General features: G+C 37.4%; 4 protein-coding genes across 7 annotated transcripts; all 4 read left to right on the forward strand.

Moving 5' to 3' along the window:
* Positions 1-760: 760 nt before the first annotated feature.
* LOC103995948 (glycolipid transfer protein 3) lies at positions 761-6,093 on the forward strand. 3 transcript variants are annotated; one of them, XR_010476311.1, is made up of 7 exons: positions 762-1,070; positions 1,404-1,459; positions 2,693-2,823; positions 4,353-4,488; positions 5,366-5,509; positions 5,610-5,697; positions 5,961-6,093. XR_010476311.1 is itself a non-coding variant. In XM_009416706.3 (6 exons), exons 1-6 carry the CDS (start codon positions 860-862, stop codon positions 5,643-5,645), a joined length of 714 nt encoding a protein of 237 aa, XP_009414981.2. In that variant the 5' UTR covers positions 762-859; the 3' UTR covers positions 5,646-5,884. The 3 variants fall into 3 exon arrangements, 2 of the variants coding, with proteins under 2 accessions (XP_009414984.2, XP_009414981.2); XM_009416706.3 differs by lacking the exon at positions 5,961-6,093 and having other exon boundaries at positions 5,610-5,884; XM_009416709.3 differs by lacking the exons at positions 4,353-4,488; positions 5,961-6,093 and having other exon boundaries at positions 761-1,070; positions 2,693-2,830; positions 5,610-5,884.
* Positions 6,094-6,265: 172 nt separating this feature from the next.
* Positions 6,266-13,839, forward strand: LOC135588519 (large ribosomal subunit protein uL14x/uL14z/uL14y-like). 2 transcript variants are annotated; one of them, XM_065080682.1, is made up of 5 exons: positions 6,266-6,386; positions 6,517-7,266; positions 8,726-8,767; positions 9,038-9,146; positions 9,399-13,839. In XM_065080682.1, the coding sequence occupies exons 2-4, from the start codon at positions 7,014-7,016 to the stop codon at positions 9,124-9,126; spliced, it is 384 nt and encodes a 127-aa protein (XP_064936754.1). In that variant the 5' UTR covers positions 6,266-6,386; positions 6,517-7,013; the 3' UTR covers positions 9,127-9,146; positions 9,399-13,839. The 2 variants fall into 2 exon arrangements, with proteins under 2 accessions (XP_064936754.1, XP_064936755.1); XM_065080683.1 differs by having other exon boundaries at positions 10,863-13,839.
* LOC135680428 (zinc finger protein 1-like) lies at positions 12,988-13,761 on the forward strand. The gene has a single exon (XM_065194308.1). It carries the CDS (start codon positions 12,988-12,990, stop codon positions 13,759-13,761), a length of 774 nt encoding a protein of 257 aa, XP_065050380.1.
* A 3,134-nt stretch (positions 13,840-16,973) lies between the features above and the next one.
* On the forward strand, positions 16,974-22,107 carry LOC135588520 (uncharacterized protein C57A10.07-like). Its single transcript, XM_065080684.1, has 3 exons — positions 16,974-18,070; positions 19,437-19,561; positions 21,578-22,107. Exons 1-3 carry the CDS (start codon positions 17,473-17,475, stop codon positions 21,896-21,898), a joined length of 1,044 nt encoding a protein of 347 aa, XP_064936756.1. The 5' UTR covers positions 16,974-17,472; the 3' UTR covers positions 21,899-22,107.
* Positions 22,108-24,255: the final 2,148 nt, after the last annotated feature.

Below are 24,255 nucleotides of genomic sequence, written 5' to 3' on the forward strand. Positions count from 1 at the left end.
TATAATTTCTTTAGGGCAATGATGAACAACACCACATTTCTGGAATATCTAAATGATTAGTAATGCCATTGTTTCCTTGCTGGCCCTTTGCTGTGCACTCTCATTATCTCATTGTGGTTGGTAAACCAGTGGGCCAATAATTTCTATGTTGCTTATTAATTGATTGTCAACTAAGCTACTGAGTGACTCATTATTCATTAATTTACAGATAAAAAAATTCTCACAACTCCTGATAGAATATCACTATAAAAAGAGTAGGATTTTTTGGTATGGATATAGCAAAATAAAAATCAAGCAAAATTAAATTTTTCTCGAGTAATTTTATTCTCTAGACATAGTCGATGAAATCTTTTTGATGCTTAAATTAATATATATGTGATATGAGAAATTTATCGGTGTATAATTTTATACTTGTGATGATCATATTATAGGGCTATGGTATATGTTCAACAAATATTTATTTATTTTATTAGATTTACAGTTTGATGTAATATGATAAATGTTAGTAGTCTATTTTTCATCTAAAAGATCAGAATTTGAGTTACAGAAATAATTTCTTTAAGTATTTAAAAAATAAAATAATATATATATTAATTATTTCTAAATTAACGATAGCCTTATGCACATATGAATGTTAAGATAATAATAATAATAATAATAATTATTATTATTATTATTATTATTATTGTCGTCGTCGTCGTCGTCGTCGTCAGTAGTATTGTTGTTGTTAGTATTTATTTAATGCCACATGACGTTGGCTACGGCTACTCCAAGAACAGGTCAGCATCTGCTCTCGTTGACCACGACTCCCCTTCTCCAATGGCGGACTGCGAAGGACTGGCGGCCTGAACCAAGGTGAATGAGGCCGGGGGAGGACAAAGGAGGGATGAGCAAAGAAGAAGAAGAAGAAGAGGAGGAGGAGGTGGAAGAGAAGTCGAAGAAGAAGACTAAGGATAAGGATCGCTCTGCGATAAGGTCGGCCGTCGAGGAGCTCTCCCTGGTCGAGCATCAGGGGAAAGCTTCTACCTTGGCCTTTCTCGCCGTCTCCAACCTGCTCTTGCAATTCCTTGGTACGCATCTTCTTTCTCTCTCCCTCTCTCTCTCTCGTCTCTCCTCTTCTCTAGGGATTCTCATGTAGAACTACACAGCCAGGAAGATTTAGCTTCTTTGCCATCTAATCATCGTCTCTTCCTTCCCAATTTAGTGGTTTCGGTTCATCGAGTAAATGACCTACGGATATCCATGGATAGATTTGAAAGGCCGTGATTTCTGAAACATCTACCATCACCTAATTGGATATACCGAATCTATAGCTCCTGCAATATGCTTTTATGGAACTGAGAACATGTAAAGAGTGAATTCGAACGGTTGTGTGAATCGATGGATTACTGGTGTGCGTGCAGATAAGATTGGACCGACCGTGGCCGTCCTGAGGCACGACATCCGGCGGAATATCGAGGTAAATCCATACCATTGTTTTACTTTTCTCCCTACTCTGCAACCTTTCGAGTCTCTAGTGTTTTCCAAATTGTTGTAAGATTGTGCCTTTTCCCTCTCCTTAGTGCGCAGGACATGTGTTCGACACAATGTGGTTAACACCTCGTTCATAAGCTTGTGGTTTGGATTGAGAAGTAAGGCATATACGGGTCCAATTTATTGCTAATGCGAACATAATCAATTAACTCTTCCAATTCACTGGCTAGCAGACACCTTTTCTTTTTCACCTCAGAGATATAAGTCTTTCCTTGTTTTCATTCTGAAGGATGTGAAAACTAGGAAATGTGCAGGTTTTAATCCGTTAGAAGGGTGCTTGTCAGCCTTATTTACCTGCTAAATGGAAGAACGTTTTTGGCTTTGAGATGAGAATAAGATCTAAGTCATACGACAAACAAATTGAGAACAAAAATGTCATATGGTGGTCGGATCTTTTATTAGCGGTCCAAGGCCGATGTAATTTATCGCTGATGTGTAGTCTCATCTGCTCCTGTTCGACACCTTTGTCCAATTTGAAACATCAATATCCTTCTTTCTCTGGGACCATTTGATGCTTGTGTCTTCCACACAGTACCAACCTAGAGTCACCAAAATAATACAATGACCACCAGAGGGTGACAGCAACCTCATCCCAACCAAACAGGATCTGCTGCAAGGAATCTGGGAACTGAGTTCCTTGAAACTTCAACATCCTCATGCCATGTGTTCTTTGTCAGTACCACATACAGCAAACTGGATAATTTCATTATTTTCTAACATGTCCTTCTAGGATTAGTGATGAGCGTTAATTATCAACTCTGATCCATAAAGTCTGATGTGCTTATTATATACGGCAATACCTCATGTTGTACATGGTTTACAAGCTCAATCATCATTTCACAATTTTTGTCATTGTTAGGCCTTGGTATTCTAAGTACTGCAAGTTACTTTTATAACATCAAGTAAAATATGCTTTAAAGTCATGAAGCACACAACCTATACTAATTTTTTTTTCTTGAATAGTTAAATTCCAAAGAAAGCCATTTCACTAACATAATCAAACCACAGATATCGAATATTATTAGAAACAAAAGAAAAATGTTCATATTGCACCACATAAGTGGCATTTAGTATATGTGTCAGCATGACACTAATTTGCTAGGATGCAGCAATTGCCTACATGACCATGTTAATGTGCCAAGAATTGCTACTTCTATAGAGATTGGAAGATGTATACGTTTTGGACGCATCGGGTTACTCAAGTTTGGTAGATATAATCAAGAAAGAGGTGAGCGAGGGAACTGCAAGGAAGTCTGATAGCTGTACAAGAGCTACATTATGGCTTACTAGGTACAAGGTTGACGACCTTTCCAATGCTTTCTTCTTTCCTGCTTATGCCTGTCCATGGAATTTCAACACTCATTTCTGTATATCATTTGATGTTTTTTCGCATTTTTCACGAGTGCACTATGATCTCTCAGAAATTCCATGAACACTTTTTCTGGAGAAATTAAAAGAGTGTGCTCTTCTGTCCTCCAAAATTCATATTTCTCCTTGGATTTATTAGTATGAATCTACTAACTATAGCTCAATGTCTCGATGCAATATGACACTATATAGATATTATATTCATAAACATTATACTAGTTGTAAAACTTATGGTGTTCATTTTCTACTTCTATTTCTATAAATGTATTCTGAATTTCAAACATTGTACATATGGCTCTAGATATTGCATATCTGATTAAATCACCACAATAAATTATTCACTTGAAAATTTATGTGCCTATAATTGATACTGTGGATACATGTTCTTAATCATTATTACATCAATATCATGATAAATAACATATATTTTGGTTTCATATGCTATGATATATAATGTAAATATCATGTTTTTCATTGTGGTATTTACAACTTAAACATGATACACTCTGTGATGAGTATGTTAATTCTTTTATAATGTGATATGTTTGTACGATGATACATAATATATATTGGTTTCATATACTATATATAGAATGCAAGTAATACGCTTCTTAACACAGCACGTATAGGTAAAAGCTTGATATGCATTGCAATGATTGTGATGGCAATGATGATAGGTTTGATATATTTGTAAAGGGTATGATGCCACTAGCTAGAGGTGATTGTCAAAATGACGGTGCTAGTGGAGATGACAAAGTGATTTGGTGATATTGATGAGAAGTGTGTGGTAGCCATGACATATGAGGTGGTATTAGAAATGACATCATCGTGAGAGGCAAGTCAATGTCAAGAGCAGTAGTAAAGGTGATGATGAGAATGATGCTAGTGTGAGAAACTCATAGGACGATTTGTAATGATGATCGTCTATGATGAGGAGGCAGCATACAAGCCAAGGAGGTGGTGCTAATAGTGTCATTGTGGTAAAAAAAGATGACAAAATGGGAAAAAGAAGGCGACAAATATATTTTCCATATAACAGGTTTTTTTTTTTTACAAAACCTTCTCTACCTTTTGATTGATGGTTTCAAATCCCACTAGTCCTTTTAAAACCACAGGTGTTGATATCCATTTATAGTTTCATATTATAGAATCCAAAGGCAATTTACTTTTTAGAGGACATGAGACATGTACCTGCAATTTCTCCAACAGCACAATTGTGGCATTTCTGAAAGATAATGACACCTTCATGCAAATTGTTCAATTTTTTTATTTCTGTTGGTAACAGCTTTCTGGTTTTCTATATGAAAAACTTTTAATAAATATATTATCATAATTCTTTTGCCTTTGTTAAGCCATTATGTTCTCTAGCAAATCCATGTGCCATCCTGTCAACTAGTGTATTGTTGTTATATTGCTGGTGCCTCTCATACTTCAGATGTTTTTTATATCAGGTCCATGGATTTTAGTGTTGCACTACTAGAGATACTAAATAAGGATTCTGAATTGAGTCTTCAACAAGTTGTTGAAGAAGCATATAAGACTACACTAAAACCATGGCATGGTTGGATCTCATCTGCTGCTTACAAGGTAGTGAATGTATCCATTTGATGTCTAAAGTTTTCTCTTGTTGCTAGAATGCACTTTTAAATACTCTACTGTGATCCTTGTCTTTGTGGTATATAATAGAGGGAGTAATTGCACTGTTGGCCTCAGCATTACACCTTGATATTTAATACTATATATCTTTTTGTCAATTTTATCCATATACTGATTATATATTAACCAAGTTGGTCCTTTCATCATAGATTTGCCCATATGGTTAATGTCGTTGTTTGGCCAGATTAAAATACGCCATCACATCTTTCTTCTCTTCCCATCCTCCTCTTCTAACTTCTCCTAGTAATTTTTTCCCTCATTTGCCACCACCAAACTCAAGCACCTGACCCACAAAAAGAACAGCAAAGCAAAAAGGGATGAGAGAGGGGTCCATACCACCTCATTGTTTTCAGATAAGGTTCATGAGTGATGTTTAATAGTTATTCATTTGTTTTCCTTTGTAACACGAAACAGACTCTGCAGAAGCATGCTAAAAGAAAATTCTTATCAGTATATTTAAGTTTTTATTTGCAAAGACAATTCTATAGAAAAATTCTGTTTGAGAAATATTTTGGCGCTGTGTCAAGCGAACTCATGAAGCTTAAAGGGAGCAAACAACATATTAGTGTGTTCTTTTCGGCAGATCAGTTTGTTTTCATTAAGCCCAATATACTTAGGTGCAACTTAGCGTCAATTCATAAGTACAAAGCCCTCTTAACTCCAGAATGCAGATTTTGTCAATGAAGTTCCAAAATGTTGTGTTTAAAACTGCTCTCGGAGTAGGTTGTCTGGAATTTGGGATTGTGTGTTTGTTCTTCTTTGATCAAAGTTGAGCAGAAAAGGAAATGAAAAATTATCTGATCAACAGGTAGCTTTGAAGCTCATCCCAGAGAAGAAACTATTCATCAGCTTGCTAATGGGTAAGGGGCAAGATCAGACCATGTTGAAGCCCGATATCCAGAACCTGGTCTCATTAGTTCAGCCTCTTCTAACTGATATCCATGCCAACTTGGTTAGTATGCTTCTTTTTCTATTGGATAATTCTTTTCGGTAACCACCAGTGAGTTTATTAATAAGCTGATTGTAATGCCTTTTCATTCTTGAAAATACAGAAAAAGCTTCGGCTCGACAGATTGAAGTCTACCTAAAACATGAAATCCATCTCGATCAATCTTCGTGTACATTCTCCAACTTTTTCTTGTAATTATCTCTGAATCCCTTTTTTTCTCTTGTTCTGTATATTTAAATCAGTTTCAGTTTTCTTGATAGTCATGCAACCTCATCTGCAACCAGGAATCATGTGATGTTACTTAAATGGCAGAAAAGCATATCTGTTTTAGCAACTATCATATTGTGCAATGTATATCCTGCGTAAGAAATTTGTTTTTCTTGATCATTGTGATTTTTTTTAATGGACAAATAATTCTGACAAAGTTATCTTAAGCCAAGAATTGGATTTACAGGTAGAAAATCTGCGGATGACCATTGGATTCTTCCTCGATTTGTGATCCTAATCTTTTTTGTTGTGTAATTATGGATGAGAACACGTAACTATGGGAACGTAGCGTAGTAGATTTAGTGCATGCATACTCATCCAGCTCGAGAACAACAGTGTCATAGTGCCCTTATAAGTCTTGGAGAGGACGTAGCTGCGGGCCATGCAGAACGGCTCGCTCCCTCCCACCACCGGCAGCTCCGCCGCATCAGGGAGCTTCGGGTAGATGGAGGAGACGGCAAGCGCGCCGCCGTTGTACTTCCCCTCGGCGAACACCAGGCTCGCTGTCACCATGGGAGGCCACGACGTGGGAGCCCCGAGCGCGTCCGACGAGCTTCGACGTGAGGCCCGGCCATCGGGCCAGCCGATCATCGACGACGATGGTGTTCCCGTAGTAAGACTTCGGTTTCGATTTCGGTTCATATTTTCGATTCATTTGAAGTATTTACTGTATTAATTACTGTCTCATAAAACCCATTTGTTTTAATTTTTTAAAGTCAATTTGGGTTCTCATTTCGTTGCAGAAACCCAAACCGAACCATTGGATTTGGTTCCGATTTGATTTGAAATTGCTAAACTATCGATTCATTTTGGTTTCGGTTCAGGACCGGTTCGGTCCAAACCTAATAAGGTAGCCCAATAAGCCTTTTCCCGTTCTCAGTGGCAATCTCGTGATTCGAGCGCCAGAAAACCCTCCGTCGATTCCGTTCGCCTGTGACCATCCTCAGTGGCAATCTTGTAATACGATGGCCATCAACCCTAGGTTGATTCCGTTCGCGCACCTATATAACCCCGAGATAGCGGCGACGCCTGCTCTTCTCTGTCGTCACATCGCGTCGCAACTCGAGCCCTTCCAAGATGTCGAAGCGAGGTGTGACTCCCATCTCCGTTTGGATTGCTATTGATTCTTTTGTTGCTTCTGCGATCCGGCTTCTATTCGAGAACCAGTCGAGATCCAAGGTTTAGGGTTTTATGTGGTGTTGTTTGATCGGGATTTGCTTCGGCGGGGAACAAGTTCCGGATGTCGCTGGGTCTGCCGGTGGCGGCTACGGTTAACTGCGCCGATAACACGGGGGCGAAGAACCTTTGCATCATCTCCGTGAAGGGCATCAAGGGCCATCTTAACCGCCTTCCCTCCGCTTGCGTCGGGGACATGGTCATGGCCACCGTAAAAAAGGGCAAGCCCGACCTGCGGAAGAAGGTCATGCCCGCCGTCATCGTCCGCCAACGCAAGCCATGGCGCCGAAAGGACGGCGTCTACATGTATTTTGAAGGTTTGTTGAATGGCTTCCATTTGCAAGTTCTTTATATTGTTTTCTAATTTGGTTGTGAGCCTTTTAATGCTTTCGTTACAACTTTGCCGATGACGTGTTCTTTATGATTACATCCGGCAAGATAGATAGCTTCGAACTGTAGTATATAGAAATTCCTTTATCTTGTCAGGTTAATTGATGAAGATGTTTGAGATAATATTGACATGATATAAATGTTGGTGATAATCTTCTACATAGTTGATTTACTTGATCAATATCATTCTATATCCTATATAGTAGGTTTACCTGATCAATTTATTACAAGCTTGCAAAAATTGTTATGAATTTGAGATGAAAATTTTATTATCTTTATATGTGACTGTAGGATGAGTGTGAAATTTCATCGCTTTTAACTGTCCATATATTCATTTTGTTAGAGGAAAATAAATGTTTACCGGTTTTGGTTTTCCTAGAGTAAAAAGAGCTGTTTACATTCTGGGAGAGCGACACTCAGCTGTATCAAGACTTAATATGGTTTAAATCTGAAAGTGCTAATGGTTTGCTCAGGCTCCATTCTGCAAAAAGATCTGAACCCATTTCAGATTGTATCAGATAATCTGGAATATAGTGTTGTTGAAAAGTCTAGGTGCTTTAAAATTGCTAGGTATCATGCATGTCCAAATTATGGTCTCCTTAGATTTTCACAGAGGAGCTCAGAAGTGATACCTCTTTAAGGTGATTCTGGAGTGCTTCACATTTAGTTGGATGACCACACTGGTCTTCAGAAGTAGGTATCTGGTCTTTTTGTGGTTTTAGCTTTTGGTTTTCTGCCCATCACACTCTCCCCCCTGATATTTTTGGGGTCTTGGTCTGAACTGTTCCACTATTCAGTATGGTGTTTGTTTGTCCTTCCATTTCCTTGAATGCTTATCTATATTTATCTGCAATATTTTTGTCATCTAGTCACTAACATTGTTTATGTATATCATATGCTTTTAGTATCTAGTCATTTACCATTTGCTGGTTTTGTGTTGGAAGCCTTTTTCTACAACTGTGATGATAATTCAGGGTCTGTCGTACCGAACCGTACCGCCTGGTACAGGCGGTATATATCGGTTCGAGAGTACTGTAGTACTGTAGCACTATAGCAGTACTGCAGTACTCGGTACACTTGGTGTACCGCTCGGTATACCGTACCGTACTGGTACCGAGCCCAGATCAAAATACCGGTACGGTATGATATTGCGAACCTTGGATGCTATATTTGCAAATATCATAATCTACTAGTTTTGAGAGAAGATCATTTCATTATGTGATGGGTTTATCACTTTGAATCTCATAGTGCAAACATATTGCTTTTCTTAATATTCTAGGTGCAAAGCACGAACTTCAGAGTATCTTTTGTTTTTTTGTCAGAAATGCCCATTGTTCCCTTTTATACTTCCAGCCATCTAATGCTTTGACCTTCCATATTATACAGATAATGCTGGAGTGATTGTTAATCCCAAAGGTGAAATGAAAGGTATGTTTGATGAAGCACAGATAATCTTTTCACTCCAAAAGATGAAAAAGCTTAATTCCTTAATGATATAATAAGCCAAGTGAAATCTTAAATTTTGGCAAAATGTCTTGCTTACTGTACCACAACTTTATTGCCATGAAACAATCGATACTTTTTTAGTCAAAACATGCTATTACCATAACATATTTTCCTTTCACGGTCTATTTCAGTTCTTGTTGTTTTGAGGGCTTGAACTTAATAGTATTCTGTTAATTGTCATATTTGCTGCAGGATCTGCTATCACTGGACCCATCGGGAAGGAATGTGCAGATCTGTGGCCGAGGATGCTTGAGATCAACAGCCGAGGTTTTGGATTATGATTATATGTTTCAAGAGATAGGTATCATGTTGTCTTATTTGGTTACTGGTTAGCTGATGTTTACTAGGTGTTCAACTTTATGGATCTGATGTTCAGCTGTTGCTCAGCATTTTAATTCTACTTGATCTATTTATGATGTGCTTCAGAAAGAAACTGAGAAATTATTGATGTTCTAATCTTATGGAAGTGACAGAAATGATAGGTTGAACTGTGATGGGAACTGAAATACCAGAATAATAAAGTTTAATTTGATATATTTTGTTTATGTACTAGGACATCAGAGTAAGAATGGTTGCACATTTGGTTTATGGCTCTTCAATGATCAAAATCAGGATTAACTGTGATTTAAGATTGCGATCAAGATTAAGGTTGGCTAATTTTCTCTTTTTTTTAATCTTTATGTTCTTGCTAGTTGAGTAAATCTGAAATTGTTTATTGGTTTTTAAAGGATGTTATTTTAGTTTTAAATTTGAGAGCATATTATTGTACATTGGAAAATCTCAAGGAAATGAGGGTGAAATTACCTTGATCCCAGTATTGTGAATCACTGATTCCCCTCATTATTTGACACTTTTTGTTTTAAAGAAAAGGATGTATTAATTTAATAGCAAAAGCATACAAACTTGTCGGAGGCAAATTCTCTCTCCAGAAAACTTGGGAATTGTGAAGTTATGTCACGCCCCTCGTTAAGCAATCAAATTTTGAGCTGCCATTTACAAATATATAATCTTTTGGTTGATATTAAAATTTGGTACCAGGTTAGTTTGCACTGGACATTACTCTAGAAAACAGATGGATCATTCTTATAATAATCTGGGATTATGATCTTCAGTACCTTTTTTCCGAAAATTTTCTCTTATTAAATTGACAAAATGCTTCTCTTTAACTTCTTTTATATTTTATGTTGCAGTATTAGATAGTCATGTAAAGCAGACTGTTAATTCTAGTGATCTTTTTTTTTTTGTGAATAGATTGTTAATTTTAGTCACTTGTTGACAAACCTATAAATGTCTTCTATGACTTGAAAATTTAGAAATTCTCTATTATTGAGTGGTTGTATATTTGTCTATGAGGTGAACATGACCAATTTCTTCTTTCCATAGAAGTATCCAAAGCTGCCACAAAACAATCAAGTGTATTTGTTGACACATTAATCTTTGTTCTCTTATTTAATACACTATGCATGCTAATAGTATCTGCTAAGGTCTTTTAGTTTTCTTTCCCTGTTGTGTAGAGTGGCTACTGCATTTTGCAATTTCTTTCTATTTTCTCTATCATCCTTTTCATTTCTAATTGTGCATACGATTAATTAGTTCGCAAATATTCTCATTTTCCTCGTAAAAAGAGGAAAAAAAAAGGCTGCTAAGCCCAGTGCATAAAATAAGTGATGCCCACTGGAACATGATAAGATAAAAAATGTTCAATTATTAGCTAATTTAAAGTAAGTGATAAAAAAAATCGACTTGTAGGAAGGCTCAAGTATTTTTTTTTCCCTAAAGAGATCTAAGCACCTGTTAACTTTGAAGTACTCAAATGTTTTTTTCACGTTATATGTTTATCTCCTGGCCATCATTTATATTTGCAAGTGCCATAGTAAATATTCATGTGTGTGTTTGTGTGTTTCATGATACGTTAAAATGGATGGAATTTTAACATCCTACATGAGAATCATGTGTTGCATCATTCTAGTACGTGTCATCAGCGTCATTGAAATCTTATCCATGGTTTACGGAACAGTTTTGGATGAACTATTCGACTTTGCGTACTGGTGATACTTGCTCTATTTTCCACTTTCTCAAGCTCAGTGAGTAGCTGTCATGCATGTTCTTTTTGTATGCTAGGTAAAGTATATATTCCTTTTACCATCAAATATAACAGCTGCATACTAGCAAGATTTTTAGCACCTCCACTTGGCATGTTCTTTTCCGTTCCTAAGAGCTCAGCTGGTAACCTTTGCAGGAGAATAGAACCTGCCAAGTGAAGACATCTTACTTGACAACTCTCGTTCTTCAGCAAAATCTGTACTCACAGGTTTGGTTATCTCACTTGTCGTCTTCATACTAAATTTTCTCTACTCTATGATGATCAGAGAGAGAGAAAGAGTTGTGTGGTGATCCAACTGGGTCCATTGATCTAGAGTGTGCTTTGATGGATCTGAAAGAAGTCCTGTCCGTGATCTCATTCCAAAGTCAATCTCTTTTACTTTCACCAGATGATGACATGAGGATCCCAACAAAGACCTGACAGCCCAGGTGGAATGGACAATCCACCTGACAGAGTCCATCTTGCAGGATCTTGGCATTTGAAAGCCTGACAGAAAGTACTGAGAGCAGATTTAGATCTCTGCTGTTGGGTCTTTCTTTTTAGGTGGGGCATCCAGGAAAAGAGTGCTTTGGTGGACCTCAGCATGTCATCACAATTGAATAGAAATGCTTATCATAAAGTGAAAAAGGAAGTCTCAAATACATAGGCTACCATTAAACTTGCAAGTGCAGGACAAATCTTGATTCAGATAAAAGCTTTCCCCCATCTATTTGTCGGCCACTTTGTTGGTGTTGCAATGCCTTCCTCAATTGGCTCCCTTTGTCATACTAGCTTGCCCTAGGTTAATGATAGTTGCTGCAATATACATGTATTTAACCTAATTATGCTCCATTACATTGGTGACACGTCTCACACCTACTGAGTGAGATCTTGGGAGATCCTATTGAGACTGTGCCACACAAATCTCTCATGAAAGGCACATTGTCCATCAGTTAATGTCTGATTTTTCCATTATTTAACGACTACGATCACTGTAGAAACTGTTCTATTGATGTGATGGGATCTACACTTTTGAGCCATATTGATTTGTGTGAGTGAGCATATCACAGAGAAAGTTTTTTAGAATGATTTGGGAACAGATGCATTACTATTAAAGTAAGTCATGCGATTTTGTCTTTACAGAATTAAAAATCAATTGTCCAGCATCTTCTTTTCAGTAGTTTCTTAAAAACCACAATATCATGATATGTAGTGAGGATTTTGGTGCCCCTCCACAGAAGACAAATAAACTACAAGTATATTATTATCACAATAAGTTGTTGTTGTCAAACAAATTTCTGATGTGGTTGATGAAAAAAACTAGACAAAATAAATCTCATAGAACCACAAATTTAGGGTACTAAACTTTCCTATTGAGCTTTGGCTACTGGGAAGTAGTGGTCAATAGATGGTACTTGGGAGTTGTCCAATCCTAATCGGTTGGCTGGTTTGGATGAGAACTGGTACTCGTCAAAGAGGAAGCAAATCGATTGATGGGTCAAACTTAAGAGTTAGGGTGCTGCTGCATAACTTATCCTTGAAAGAACAAAGAACTAGCTTGCTGTTTTGGACTAACACACTTCTGTCAATGCACATAATGTTCTAGAAAAGCAAACAGTAGTGGAGAACATACTCGATAGGATAAAATATGATGATGATGATGATGATGTTGCAACAGTACAAGATAGGCATAGTTAATCTGTATGGCCTAAGAGCAATCCACTGACTTGGTCCATGCATTTCTTTTTCTCACTTGTGATGCACTTACAGCAATAAAATCTCAAAAACAACACCAAAGATGCATCGTCTCAGATACATTGTCTCCTTCCTCATCTGGAGATACAGAAAAGGCAAGTTTTAGGAATGACTTATTTGCAGACTATGAGAAGAAGTGAAGCAGATAGGATACTTAAAGCTTAAAGCTTTGTCAGTTTCTTAATTACCCTCTCTCTCTCTCTCTCTCTCCCTCTCTCGCCATCCTTTGCATCGGAACTATATATATATATATATATATATATCGATGAAGCTTTCATCCTTGTGAGATATCAGACTCCATGCCATGCGTCTCATCCTACCACTTCATGCAGGTCACATCCCTTGTGAGAGCTCAAGCATGATGGAAGGAGAGGGGAAGAAGAGTGAAGAGAAGAAAGACGATGGAGGAGCAGCTCTACAACCGTCACAACATGAAGAACAAAAGGCCAAGGTGGTATTTTGTTCATCTTCTTCGTCGTCGTCGTTGTCTCCTACGCTTGAGCTCAACCTCATCGAGTCGCTGGTCTCAGTACCCTCGGAGCCACCACCGGCGGAGGCAACAACCGAGTTGGAGCCGCGGGTATTCCCCTGCAACTACTGCAGGCGGAGGTTCTACAGCTCGCAGGCCCTCGGCGGGCACCAGAACGCGCACAAGCGCGAGCGCACCCTGGCAAAGCGTGGGAGCCACGGCGCAGGCTTTGGCGAAGCCAACTGCGGATACGTACCGAGCATGGCTTCGTTGCCGCTCCGAGGGACGTACGCCGGCAGGCCGCTCGGCATACAGGCGCACTCGATGGTCCACAAGCCGCACAAAGTGACGTCACCGCCGCTGGCCGCTGCGATGTTCTACGGCCAACATGGCTGGTCGATTTCTCCGATAATTAGCCGTCGACCGGAGGTAGGACGCATCTCCACGGAGGTCATCCATGCCACAACAATACCTCCGCCGGTGCAGCTCAACGACCCCGCCGCCGCCGCCGCCGCCGCCGCTGCTGAAATGATTCAAGAGGTTGGTGGTAATCTTCTGACCAGTAGGCGAGAGAAGTTGCCTAAGCTTGACTTGTCCCTCAAGCTCTAGCGCTGTTGTCTCTCTCTGGGAATGGGAATGCTCCTAATTTTCAGTCAGCTTATGCAATCAATCTTATAGCTTTAATTAGTCCCCTTCTTTTGGATTCTGACTTGTTGATAGAAGATTTGAAGTTGAACTCACTGCTAATCTGGAGCTTAGAATTGAATAATAACATATCAAGCAAAAAATCGTAATATTGATGTTTTAACCTTATCACTTCAAATCTGGAGATCTAAATTATCAGTGTCTTATACATCTTTATTTGGTTTATCTTAATATCACAATCTTCAGGTCATGGACTATATGATCATATGAAGTGGTTGGCTCTGTGTTGCCTCTCCTCTTTTGACTTGCTTGCAAGCATTACCCCCATTGCTTTACGTGTAGACTGTTCTTTTGATCACTTCCTACATGTAAAAGAAGGCAAAAGCACAATTTAACAGAGCTATATCATCTCTTTCTCGAGTATTCGATCAATATACACTATCAAAATAGTTATAGCAACATGGAAATAAAATGTTTGTGCCTCAATTCCTTTATCTGCTGTCTCCCTGTCAGTGCTTCCACATGCAAAACCTCAAGTCCAATCTTTAACCCATAAATGAAATGTTCTTCAAAGTGTGTGAGGGCAGAAAATTTACCTACAGAAAGAACTGGTCCAATAGTCTCCATCAGCCAGTGAAGCCAAAAGCAATGTTTGAGTATTCTTAATGTCATTATTTCAGCAAAGGTGATGCAGCAAATACAGGACAAGATACATGTCAACCATCAAGATGAAACAAAGAAATGGGGGTCAGTGATGCATCTGGATGCTCCTTTTTCCTCGCTAGTGCTTTCACCAAATAATATGCTAATAGGATATCATGTAGATATGATTTCATGGGACATGTAATCAAAGTATGAGGGGCCTATCAGCTGATCAGCATCCACCTGTGATGTGATCTCCACATTCTCAGTGACATAAATGGCCAACGTATGGATGCTAAAGTGCTTTGGATTCCACTTGAACAACTCAATCCAAAGAGAGAAAGTCTTCTGATGGAACACAAACAGGTGCTCTGTTTTCTTTTCTTAAAGCTTTTGGAGGTTTGATGGCATAGAAAAGGACATTGTGCAATGGTCATGATTAGGTTTAGGAACCAAAAATGAAGATTTGTATGATGTTAATATCTAAGATAGTAGATATGATGGGACCCAAGAGACTTCCATGGATAGAGTAATACCTACCAAGGAGACTAGTTCAACAAAAAGTGGGTGTTTACTGATTCTGAGATCCAGGTTTTATGGGTGCCAACTCAAACATGAAAGAAAGAAAGAGACCTGTTCAAATCATTCATTGAGGCCTTGACCACTCCTCTATGATTCCACATCACCTACTAAGAAGAAATGATATTAAAAAAGAAAAAGAAAAAAAAAACCTAGTTTTTCTAGAAAAAAATCTCATCATGAATGGTGTACCTTTAAATCCTTTTGCCAATCTTGAAACATATACTACCATGAAAGTGACATGCTCTAGAATTATGATAATAGTGGTGACATCATCTGATTGCAGTGGCATCCTTTCTCTATCTTTGTATTCCATGTTTGTGCTCAACATCTACAAATCAGAAAAGAAAGGGGAAGAGAATAAAGCTTTTATATAGGAAATTAATGTTAAGTTCCCAAGGTGGCCATGTTCTACCAACTAGCATCACTTTTGGGTCCTTCTTAATCATGAATTATTTACAGGTGCCACAGAAGCAAACAAATGGTGAGAATGTGGCATTTCTGTTCTGCATTTGTTGCACCTGGGACCTTGCAACTCTTTCCTTGCTTTGCAAGTCTTGATTCCATATGAATGAATGTTCTTTGTTTTGCAAACATGTAGGATTTCTTTGTTTTACTGTCAGCTTAACAAGGAGTGGTTTAAACTAGGAATGCTGGAGAACTTGTGCAAAAAAAATCATTCAGCCTAGAAGTAAGTTTGGTGCTCTTTATCAGTCTATTTCTTGTGTACATCAGCTGCAGCATTTAGGTTGTTTTGCCTGTATCCATACCATTATACAAAGAGTCATATACAGTTCATATGTAATTCTGCTATCAATTTCTTCAAACAACATTAGTAGTTTGACCTGTGTTTCCTTGGAGAACACAAATGATTAGTGACCTGTTGTTTGACTTTGGAAATTGGTTCATCTTATTCTTAAACTCAATATTATGATCTTCTTCCAGTAGAAAAGGCATCATAGAACTTCAATGACCAGAGGATCAGCATTGATATTTCTGATTCATCATTAGTTCTTGGCAGGTTTAGTTTGGTGAAAGCCTTCCATGACACTGTTCTTTCAAATTCTTCATCTATATATGTCATTTGATCTTGGGAAACACTTTAGTTTACTGATATGGAACTTTGTCAAGTTGTGTATGACTCCTGTTTTCATCTCAATCATTCCTCAACAGGGTGACATAGCACATCAAATCATGTTCTCTGCCACCATCTTTTGAAACATGATTCTGATGAACATTTAAACTTGGTCTGTGAAATCTGATAAACTTTCAGAAGAATTCCTATCACAATCTGCAAAAATGCTCAACAAAATGATGGCATGGCTTTGTAGTCAGTGACCCCACAAATGATGGATGGAAATTTTGATGAAAGAAAAAAGTGAGAAAAATAAGATTAAAAAGAAAAGAATTATGTGGAAAAGAAAACTTCAGCTTCTTTTTTGTTCTTCATTGTCAGTGATAAGATCTTGAGGTGTTCCAAGGCATGGCATGAGCTATGAAACTAAAAGAAGAGTGTGCTGATGTGAGTAGTTCATCAATCAATTAATTCCTCCTTTCTTCATCTTTTAGCACACTGCAGTGTCTCAAACACACACATATATAGGATTAAGCTCTCTTTGATAAGATAATTAGTTTCTTTAGAAGTGATATAGAATCTTTAATAAGCACAGAGGAAAAAAAAAACATGTTTGATGCTTTCTAACTAGTATTTAAATCAGATAAAAAATAACTATTATTTTTGATGTAGAACAAAATAATAATTCTGATACTAAAAAATGCTTGGTATGTGTTAGAGAAGTGTTTTGATACCTGCTCAATCGGTACCCACTTCTATACACACCTCCATATGAGACCTAACGGACGTACGTGTCCCAGTATTAATGCGGGTACCACGAGGGTATGCGTTAATGAGTGGGGCCCGGTGACGCATACGGACTATCTTGCTCGTGGTTTACTGACAACAGAAACTGGGTAATGGATTCTCCCTTCGCTCGTTGCGAGGGGAATCTGTGACCCCAATTCCGATTTCCTCACCTTCTCCCGTCTCAATTGCATCGGATCAACCATTAAACCATCGAAATTTGGTGTTTTTCTTTGATCCCTCTTCGACTTGGGCGCTGATTCACCCACTTTGGGTGGAATTTCCAGAGATTTCGGTCATAGAAGTCGTCTCAATCTCGGCGGCGTTTGTTCTTACAATCACTTCTATCATTTCGATGTCTCTAGAAGATAATTCAGTTTTCTGGTGTTTTTCCCTTTCGATTTGATTTGCTCGGGTTTTATGTCAAAGATCGTGAATCTCTTGATTTCTCTCGGAATTGTCTTAAATCTGAAATTTTAGTAGGAGATCTGCGTTTATGATCATTGAATGTTGGATGGATTGGCTATTGTCTAGATTCTGGCTGTCTTTAGAGGTTTTTTGATGCTTGGTCTATCGGTGGGTTTCATGCTAACATGAAAAACCAGTCATTTGGGTCAGGAAGCCCCAAATCCTATCATGGCTACCCCAGGGGTGACTTCGATTTGGAATCCGGAAGCTTTCGCAAGAGCTTCCGAAAGCCTAAGAACTCATCACGAATTGGTCCCATCAGGATGATGAATTCCATTGCCAACCGCATTCATTATTTTTACAAGCTTCATCCTGTTGCAGTCTTTCTTTCCTCCTTGGCCTTTGGTGTGGCCATTCTGATAGTGCTTTCGATGTACGAAAGCCGAATTAGAATGATGGGTTTCCGGAGGGACGGTGACTTGAGTTCGGGTTCTTATCCATTGGCAAATCTCCGTAATCTTGTGATGGTTGCTGGGCATTCAATCTATACGAGCACTAGCTGTGGGAAGATTGACAGTGAGGATTCGTGGTTTCTGGAACCGTATCAGAAGAACCCTGGGCAAGCAGCTACTTTCTTGGCACATATACAGGAGGGAGTGGAGAGTGCAGCTAAGGATGAGGGAGCACTGCTCTTGTTCAGCGGTGGGGAAACTCGGAAGGATGCTGGCCCTCGCAGTGAAGCACAGAGCTATTGGGCTGTTGCAGAATCCAAAGGATGGTTTGGTATACTACTCACTTGTGTCTTTGATACTACCAGTTGTCGTGCAGTTGTGTCTTCTGCTTACTATCTGTAAATGGACAAGTTTCTGTGCTTGATAAATTGGGGTAATATTCATTGGGTATAAAACGATTTTGGGCAGACTCATTTATGTGTTTCTTTGTTCTGTCACCTTAACACCATTTACATTTCAACTGCCAAAAAATCTGCCAGTACCAGTGTGCTAAATGACTTGAAACTGTTTTCACAATGTTAATGTAGTTCAATTTTATCCTCTCATTCATGCATATGCATGATTTCGAAGTTGAAAAATGGATCTTTAGTGTGCAGCTTGAGATAAGAGTTGTCGAGGTAAGGTTGTACGCATTGATTTTCCTCTGACCCCTTATTGGCATGAGTCTTATTCACTGAGTTTGTCCAGAAAATTGTTATGCAATTCCAAAATGTATAATGAATATATTTAGTAATCTTTGTCATGATGTATACGCCGGTATGATTAGCTTGGGAAAATTAGTTGCTGGTTAAGATTTAAGGCAAAAGGGTGAATCCACATGCTGTTGTAATAATACTCTAGGTCCTCACAAAGATATAGTATTGGGATTTTGTCTCTTACTGTTCCGAAAGCCCATCTTTTACATGCCATCTATGTATATTTCTTTATTATTACAAGAGATAACATACTAAAGTAATTAAAGCTTCAATTTACTTGTTTGTTGATTAACCAGCTAGTTTGATGTTAAATTTAGATAAACTTCCAATGCTTAATTCATGTCTGAGAATCGTGGTTCCTTTTCATATTCATTCCAATTTGCCGCTTTGTTCATGTTGTTCCTTTTCTATATTCTATTCTTAGTGGTGGTTTTAGTTTTGTATATTTCTGTATGTTGATGAATATTGCCAGTTATTGTACTCAGCAGGAAATAATTTTATTTTTTTGGTATTTGTTTTATACCTCTTTTAGCTATCATATAGCTTGTGCTCCATATTAGACTGTCCTTTCATGGTGAAGGAAATTGTCTGTTTTGTTTTCTCTTCATAACTGAAGCAACGCTTTATATAGTTTTTTGTGTTTTTTACATTCACTTTCCTGCTTCATCCATAAAATTGAAGCTTCAAACTCAGTTCCAAGAGTTGGGCATTGGAATCCTGTTGGAAAAAGATAAACACAAATGTTCTCAAAGTTTTCCCGTTTTAATATCTGAGGTCTTATGATGTTTGATTACATAATTTCAACATGTATATAACCTCCATAAAAGAGGCCATAAAAACCATATGCTGTCTGGACACTTGCTGAATCCACCCTTGTATTCTGCATTGTTAAATCTTGAACTTTATTTTACTGAGATGGTGCATCATTTCTTGTTTTAACAGGAAAGCAAGATAATATCAGGAGTAGAGCGCACACAGAGGAGCATGCAAGAGATAGCTTTGAGAACCTTCTTTTTAGTGTTTGTCGTTTTCGCGAACTTACAGGCAGTTATCCTCAAAATATTACTGTGAGCTTCTATTGTTTTGCAATTATCATTAGGTTCATTTTGTGTGTGCTTGTGTGTCATGCACATACAGTTTGGATATTTTGTGTTTCCTTTTTCTTCTCCACAGGTTTGATTGGGTTGGGAAGCGTGTCAGCTAACTAAACACGTTTTGCTTTCTACTAATCTTTATACATTCTTTTAAAAGGGAGAATCTGAACATAATAGTTGTCCTCTAGGGATGTTTGTTGTCACAGGGGCATGCATTTCTCTTATTATGACATGGCACAATTATGTGCAGTACCAGTTGGCATGCTTCTAGGCCGACTTGCACAAGCCATCAATTGGGCAAATGAAATATCTGCAGCACCTCTAACTTGGGATGTGATGACATGTGCTGATACCTTTCTTGCATGGGACATTTTGATTCAACTAATTCACACAACAATCCTTGCTTCAGGGTTTGTCTACAGCTCAACAATTACATGAGTTCCTGTTCATCTCTTGAGCTTTTAGTCGTTTCTTTCGTTAGTTCTAGGTCACATTTACTAGTTTTACTTAATTGAATTTCACCCAATTCTTAGAGTAGCTCTATAATATTTAGATCTCTTTCTTAGCTCTTAGAAAAGAAGTTGTAGTTATCGTGCATTTACAATATTTTAAACTGGTACACAGTAAAGGAAATGAAAGCCAAATAGAGGATTCGCTTGGAAAGAAGCTTGACACTGAAATTTGTTGATTCATTATCAAGGTTTAAATGGACGTAAAACAATGTGTCACAAGTATAAATGATATAGAAGATTATCTTAATGCATTGGAGTGCTTCATTCTAAGCTTAAGGTTTGCAAATTAATGATTATGTAAAAGCATTTGTTTCCATCAGGTGCCATTTAATGTTATATTTTCTTGCCTAAATTACTCTGAAATGGCAAGTACCTGATTGAGTAAATAGTCTAACTAAGAAACATGGATGCATCGAAGTACTCGCTATGTATGTTATGGATATATGTCAGATTCTTTCTAGGATATTGAGTTTTCTAGATACATCTCAGATGCTTCAACAAAATATTTCTCTGTTAAGTAGCCACTAAATGATCTCATGCTTTTGGGATTGTGGATTTTTTTTGTGAGAAGTTGATTTCTTGAATGAAGAAATATTTTTAAGTTAGATGATATGGATATATGGAAATATTTATATATATTTTTATATTGTGTTGTTAAACTTCAAATTATGATTCATAAACGTAAACAATAATTATCATTGCCATAAGTCATTGTGATACTTGTGTTCTTGAATGACTTCATTACTGCTAGAATCTCTTTCTGAGGAATAGGCTTTCTGAGGAATAGGTGAGGATCCTAGTATTACTTATTATTAGAAAATGTAGTTATAGTAGCATTTCAATGGTTAGTGCATTGATGCACAAGTGATAGTGTCAAGTTTGAGTCCATGTGTGATCATTGTAGAAGACATTTAATGAAATTTCTTCTTAGTTTTTTTTATAAAAGATGATGTAGTTATATATATGTCCATATAAATATGTACCAAATGAATTAAATATTATTATCATATTGACTATTGATGACATATTGTATTGTATGGATATCCCAGATATGCTACATAGCTGCCCAATTATGAGATCTAAATGGTTTTTATTCATTTTCCATTAGTGTCAAGCTTGTTTAGTACTTTCTAATGTGAACATTTGTCTTACCAAACAAAGTTCATGGATCTAGGTGCTGATATGATATATCATTATCTGAAATCTTGAACTTGTAAACTAGTCTCCTTGCGCCAGTCTTGTTTCCATGGTCTTGAGCATTCACCGACCCTCACCTACTAACTCTTTTTGAGTCTTATTGCACAGCTTTTGTAATCGGGTGCAACTTTTTAACCTTGTCCGATTGTACTATTCTACCTTATTTGATCAAGTTACCAATGTTTACCTTGCTTTTTTGTCCGGCTCACACCATGGTGTGTTGTTTTGTGTTCATCATGGATTACTAATGAACTCCATTTGTTTTAAATGCTGGTGTCAGGTTGTAAGCTATGACTTCAAGAAAGAAAGGTTCGCTCATTTGCACCGTTTAGCAATAGGATTCCCGGAAGAGAGGTTCTTCTACACCGGTACTCCTGCTGCTCCGGGCGCAAAGGAGGCAGCGGAGAAAGGTGAGGCCTTTGTCCGGGCCCAGTTTCAAGAAGACCCTTATGGATGTTTAGGTTCACTTCACAGGAAGAGACTAAAGAGAGATCCATTTCACCGGTTTATCCCTTATCCTAATGGCTGCCCTGAATTGAAAAGCTTATTCGGCTACTGCGGTCCAGTTCCTTATCCCGGCACACTTCCTTGGATCCGGTAGTCTCAAGTTCAGATCATGAAATCCAATCTATAGCCTGGAACATGTACAATGAAATATAATATCATCCTCTTTGGACTTTTCATGCATTACAAAGGTTTTGCAGCAAGTTTATTACCAAAAAAGAATGTCGCAGAATATTCAACTTTCTTGTAATATTACTGTATGAATATGTGCTCGCTGATCCACAATGTCAAATTCAATGTTCTGCACTCGTCATGTTAGACATAATGTCTGTGAGGGATTTGGACAGCATGCCGAGGTTATTGCTTATATATCATTTCCGATATTTAAATCTCCGTATGTATCACTCTTTTTAGCATCATTCAATAACTTCAGTTTAATCATTATCAACTGTTATTATTAATGAACATAATGCACACACATATATAATGTTTATGATGAGAACATCTATTGAGATCCGCAAAGGTGCCAATTACTAATATAATGTTTTTGAGCGAGCTTTGTTGAAGTCTCTGAAATCAACACAGAGAAAACTTGTCCATTCTTCACCCGTGACAAAGTGAAAAGGTTCCGAGGTTGGAGAAAACAATTTATTCCCTTCGTTTTCAAGCATATAGACAGACAGACACACTCAAATGCGATCGTTTGATTCTCGTGCAGTGTTCTTAAGCAACTTATGCTTGAGGTTGCCAATTCAAAAGCAACATATGAAAGAATCAAACGTGAAGCTGCTTTCTAGCTTTATTAGCTGGCCTTGATAGTTCACAGGCAAAGCAGCTGCACTGAGCATAGATGGGAAGAAGACAAGGACAACATGTTTTTTAACTAGCTAACAATGCATTAGCTACTGTGTCTTAGTCTTTAACTCAAGGTTAGGAGAGAGATGGTGTCATCTCATGCTACTTTGTGTCACTAACCAACATCATTTTCCACTCTACTAAACACAACCTCAAGTGCATGATTGGTCTCTAATCATTGAGAGAGAAGTGAAGTTGCAGCTAACCTAAAGCCAAAGTAGATGTTTTTGGTACCACCTGCTCTGTGAGGTCAGTTGATCCATCCAAGTTCTACAGAACCTATAAAACTAATCTGAGTTAGGGAAGAAGCTTTTCTCCCAGTGACTCAGTTGGGTTAGGTTGTGTGGGTGGGTGAAAGGTTGGTGAAGTCATGTGGAGAGTCTGCAATGTCTTGTCATCAGCTTCAACTCTTTATGTAGCTACATTTTGATTGACAAAAGTAGGTTCTACAAGTGTAGCTAACATATTTTTGTGTATTATTTTTTTTAATGTATTTATGTAAATGGTTTAAATCAAAACAAGGTTTTGCATTAAGAAAGTTAACAATCTTACATCAAACAGGTATAGAAGTTTTAATAAAAAAAAGTGGAATATATCTCAAAAAATCACACAATGGCATTCCTAAAAAATATACTAATCAACTTCTCTAAAGATAAAAGGAGTGTAAAATTGAAGCTATGTTTGTGTAATATATCTTTCACTGAAATGTGGAACAATTATTTTCAGACCAATTCTCAGAATTATTTTCAGACCTAAAATATCTTTAATAGAAGTTTCAGTGGTTGAGTTTGAAAAATACTTGTGATGGATGATGGAATTTATTTTCTTTTCTTTTTAATGCATGTATGTTAGAGTCACATAATTATTCCTGATAATATATTATAAATCTTGAAGCCCATAACTCTTGTTAGAACCTAATTAATATATACTAAGTCTTAAACCTTTAAGATTACTGGTCACTGATTCCCAATATTTATCATGTCATGAGTTTGAAATATGTTTTTTTTTTATTCATTTCAGTGTTTAATTAAAAATATTTGCAGTTGGATTTATATCAACTAAATATGTATTGGGTTTAAATTCTTAGGATTGTTGGTCACCCCCCATTCAATTTTTTATTACCTCAAATTGGAACATCATTAATATGATAAATAATGGTGAATCCAAGAACCCTAAGTTTTGATGCCATTGTTAAAAGTGGTAGACAATCTTAGATCTTACTTGGCTGTCAATATGATGTGCCTTTAACTCTTTGGGGGATCCAATTCATTCCTGTCATGATGGGACATTTATTGCATCCACTTCAAACTACTCTCTCTCTCTCTTTTTTTTTTACCCTTGGTTGAGTTAAATCCATCACTGTACATTAAATGCATCTTTACAACTTTTCAAGTTACATGAAATTTTACAATAAGAATTATTTTATGATATGACACATATGATCTATATTTTCAATCATTTAACTATCTACAACACATTCATACTATATATTTATTTAGTTAAAACTTACATATATATAGTGATTTTAAGCTACATTTGTTAGCAAGAATTCAAACCTGGTATGATTTTATAACATCTATAAAGGTATGAGTAAATTAT

Source organism: Musa acuminata, chromosome BXJ1-8, assembly GCF_036884655.1.
Source record: "Musa acuminata AAA Group cultivar baxijiao chromosome BXJ1-8, Cavendish_Baxijiao_AAA, whole genome shotgun sequence".
Lineage (NCBI taxonomy): Eukaryota > Viridiplantae > Streptophyta > Magnoliopsida > Zingiberales > Musaceae > Musa > Musa acuminata.

Bases quoted from the DNA above. Each gene is read 5' to 3' on its own strand.
- LOC103995948 (XM_009416706.3), top strand. From the start codon at position 860: ATGAGGCCGGGGGAGGACAAAGGAGGGATGAGCAAAGAAGAAGAAGAA. The intron at 1,071-1,403 runs GTACGCATCTTC...GTGTGCGTGCAG, and splicing joins CCTGCTCTTGCAATTCCTTG to ATAAGATTGGACCGACCGTG. The intron at 1,460-2,692 runs GTAAATCCATAC...CTACTTCTATAG, and splicing joins ACATCCGGCGGAATATCGAG to AGATTGGAAGATGTATACGT.
- LOC135588519 (XM_065080682.1), top strand. From the start codon at position 7,014: ATGTCGCTGGGTCTGCCGGTGGCGGCTACGGTTAACTGCGCCGATAAC. The intron at 7,267-8,725 runs GTTTGTTGAATG...CATATTATACAG, and splicing joins CGTCTACATGTATTTTGAAG to ATAATGCTGGAGTGATTGTT. The intron at 8,768-9,037 runs GTATGTTTGATG...TATTTGCTGCAG, and splicing joins TCCCAAAGGTGAAATGAAAG to GATCTGCTATCACTGGACCC.
- LOC135680428 (XM_065194308.1), top strand. From the start codon at position 12,988: ATGCGTCTCATCCTACCACTTCATGCAGGTCACATCCCTTGTGAGAGC.
- LOC135588520 (XM_065080684.1), top strand. From the start codon at position 17,473: ATGAAAAACCAGTCATTTGGGTCAGGAAGCCCCAAATCCTATCATGGC. The intron at 18,071-19,436 runs GTATACTACTCA...TTGTTTTAACAG, and splicing joins AGAATCCAAAGGATGGTTTG to GAAAGCAAGATAATATCAGG. The intron at 19,562-21,577 runs GTGAGCTTCTAT...TGCTGGTGTCAG, and splicing joins GTTATCCTCAAAATATTACT to GTTGTAAGCTATGACTTCAA.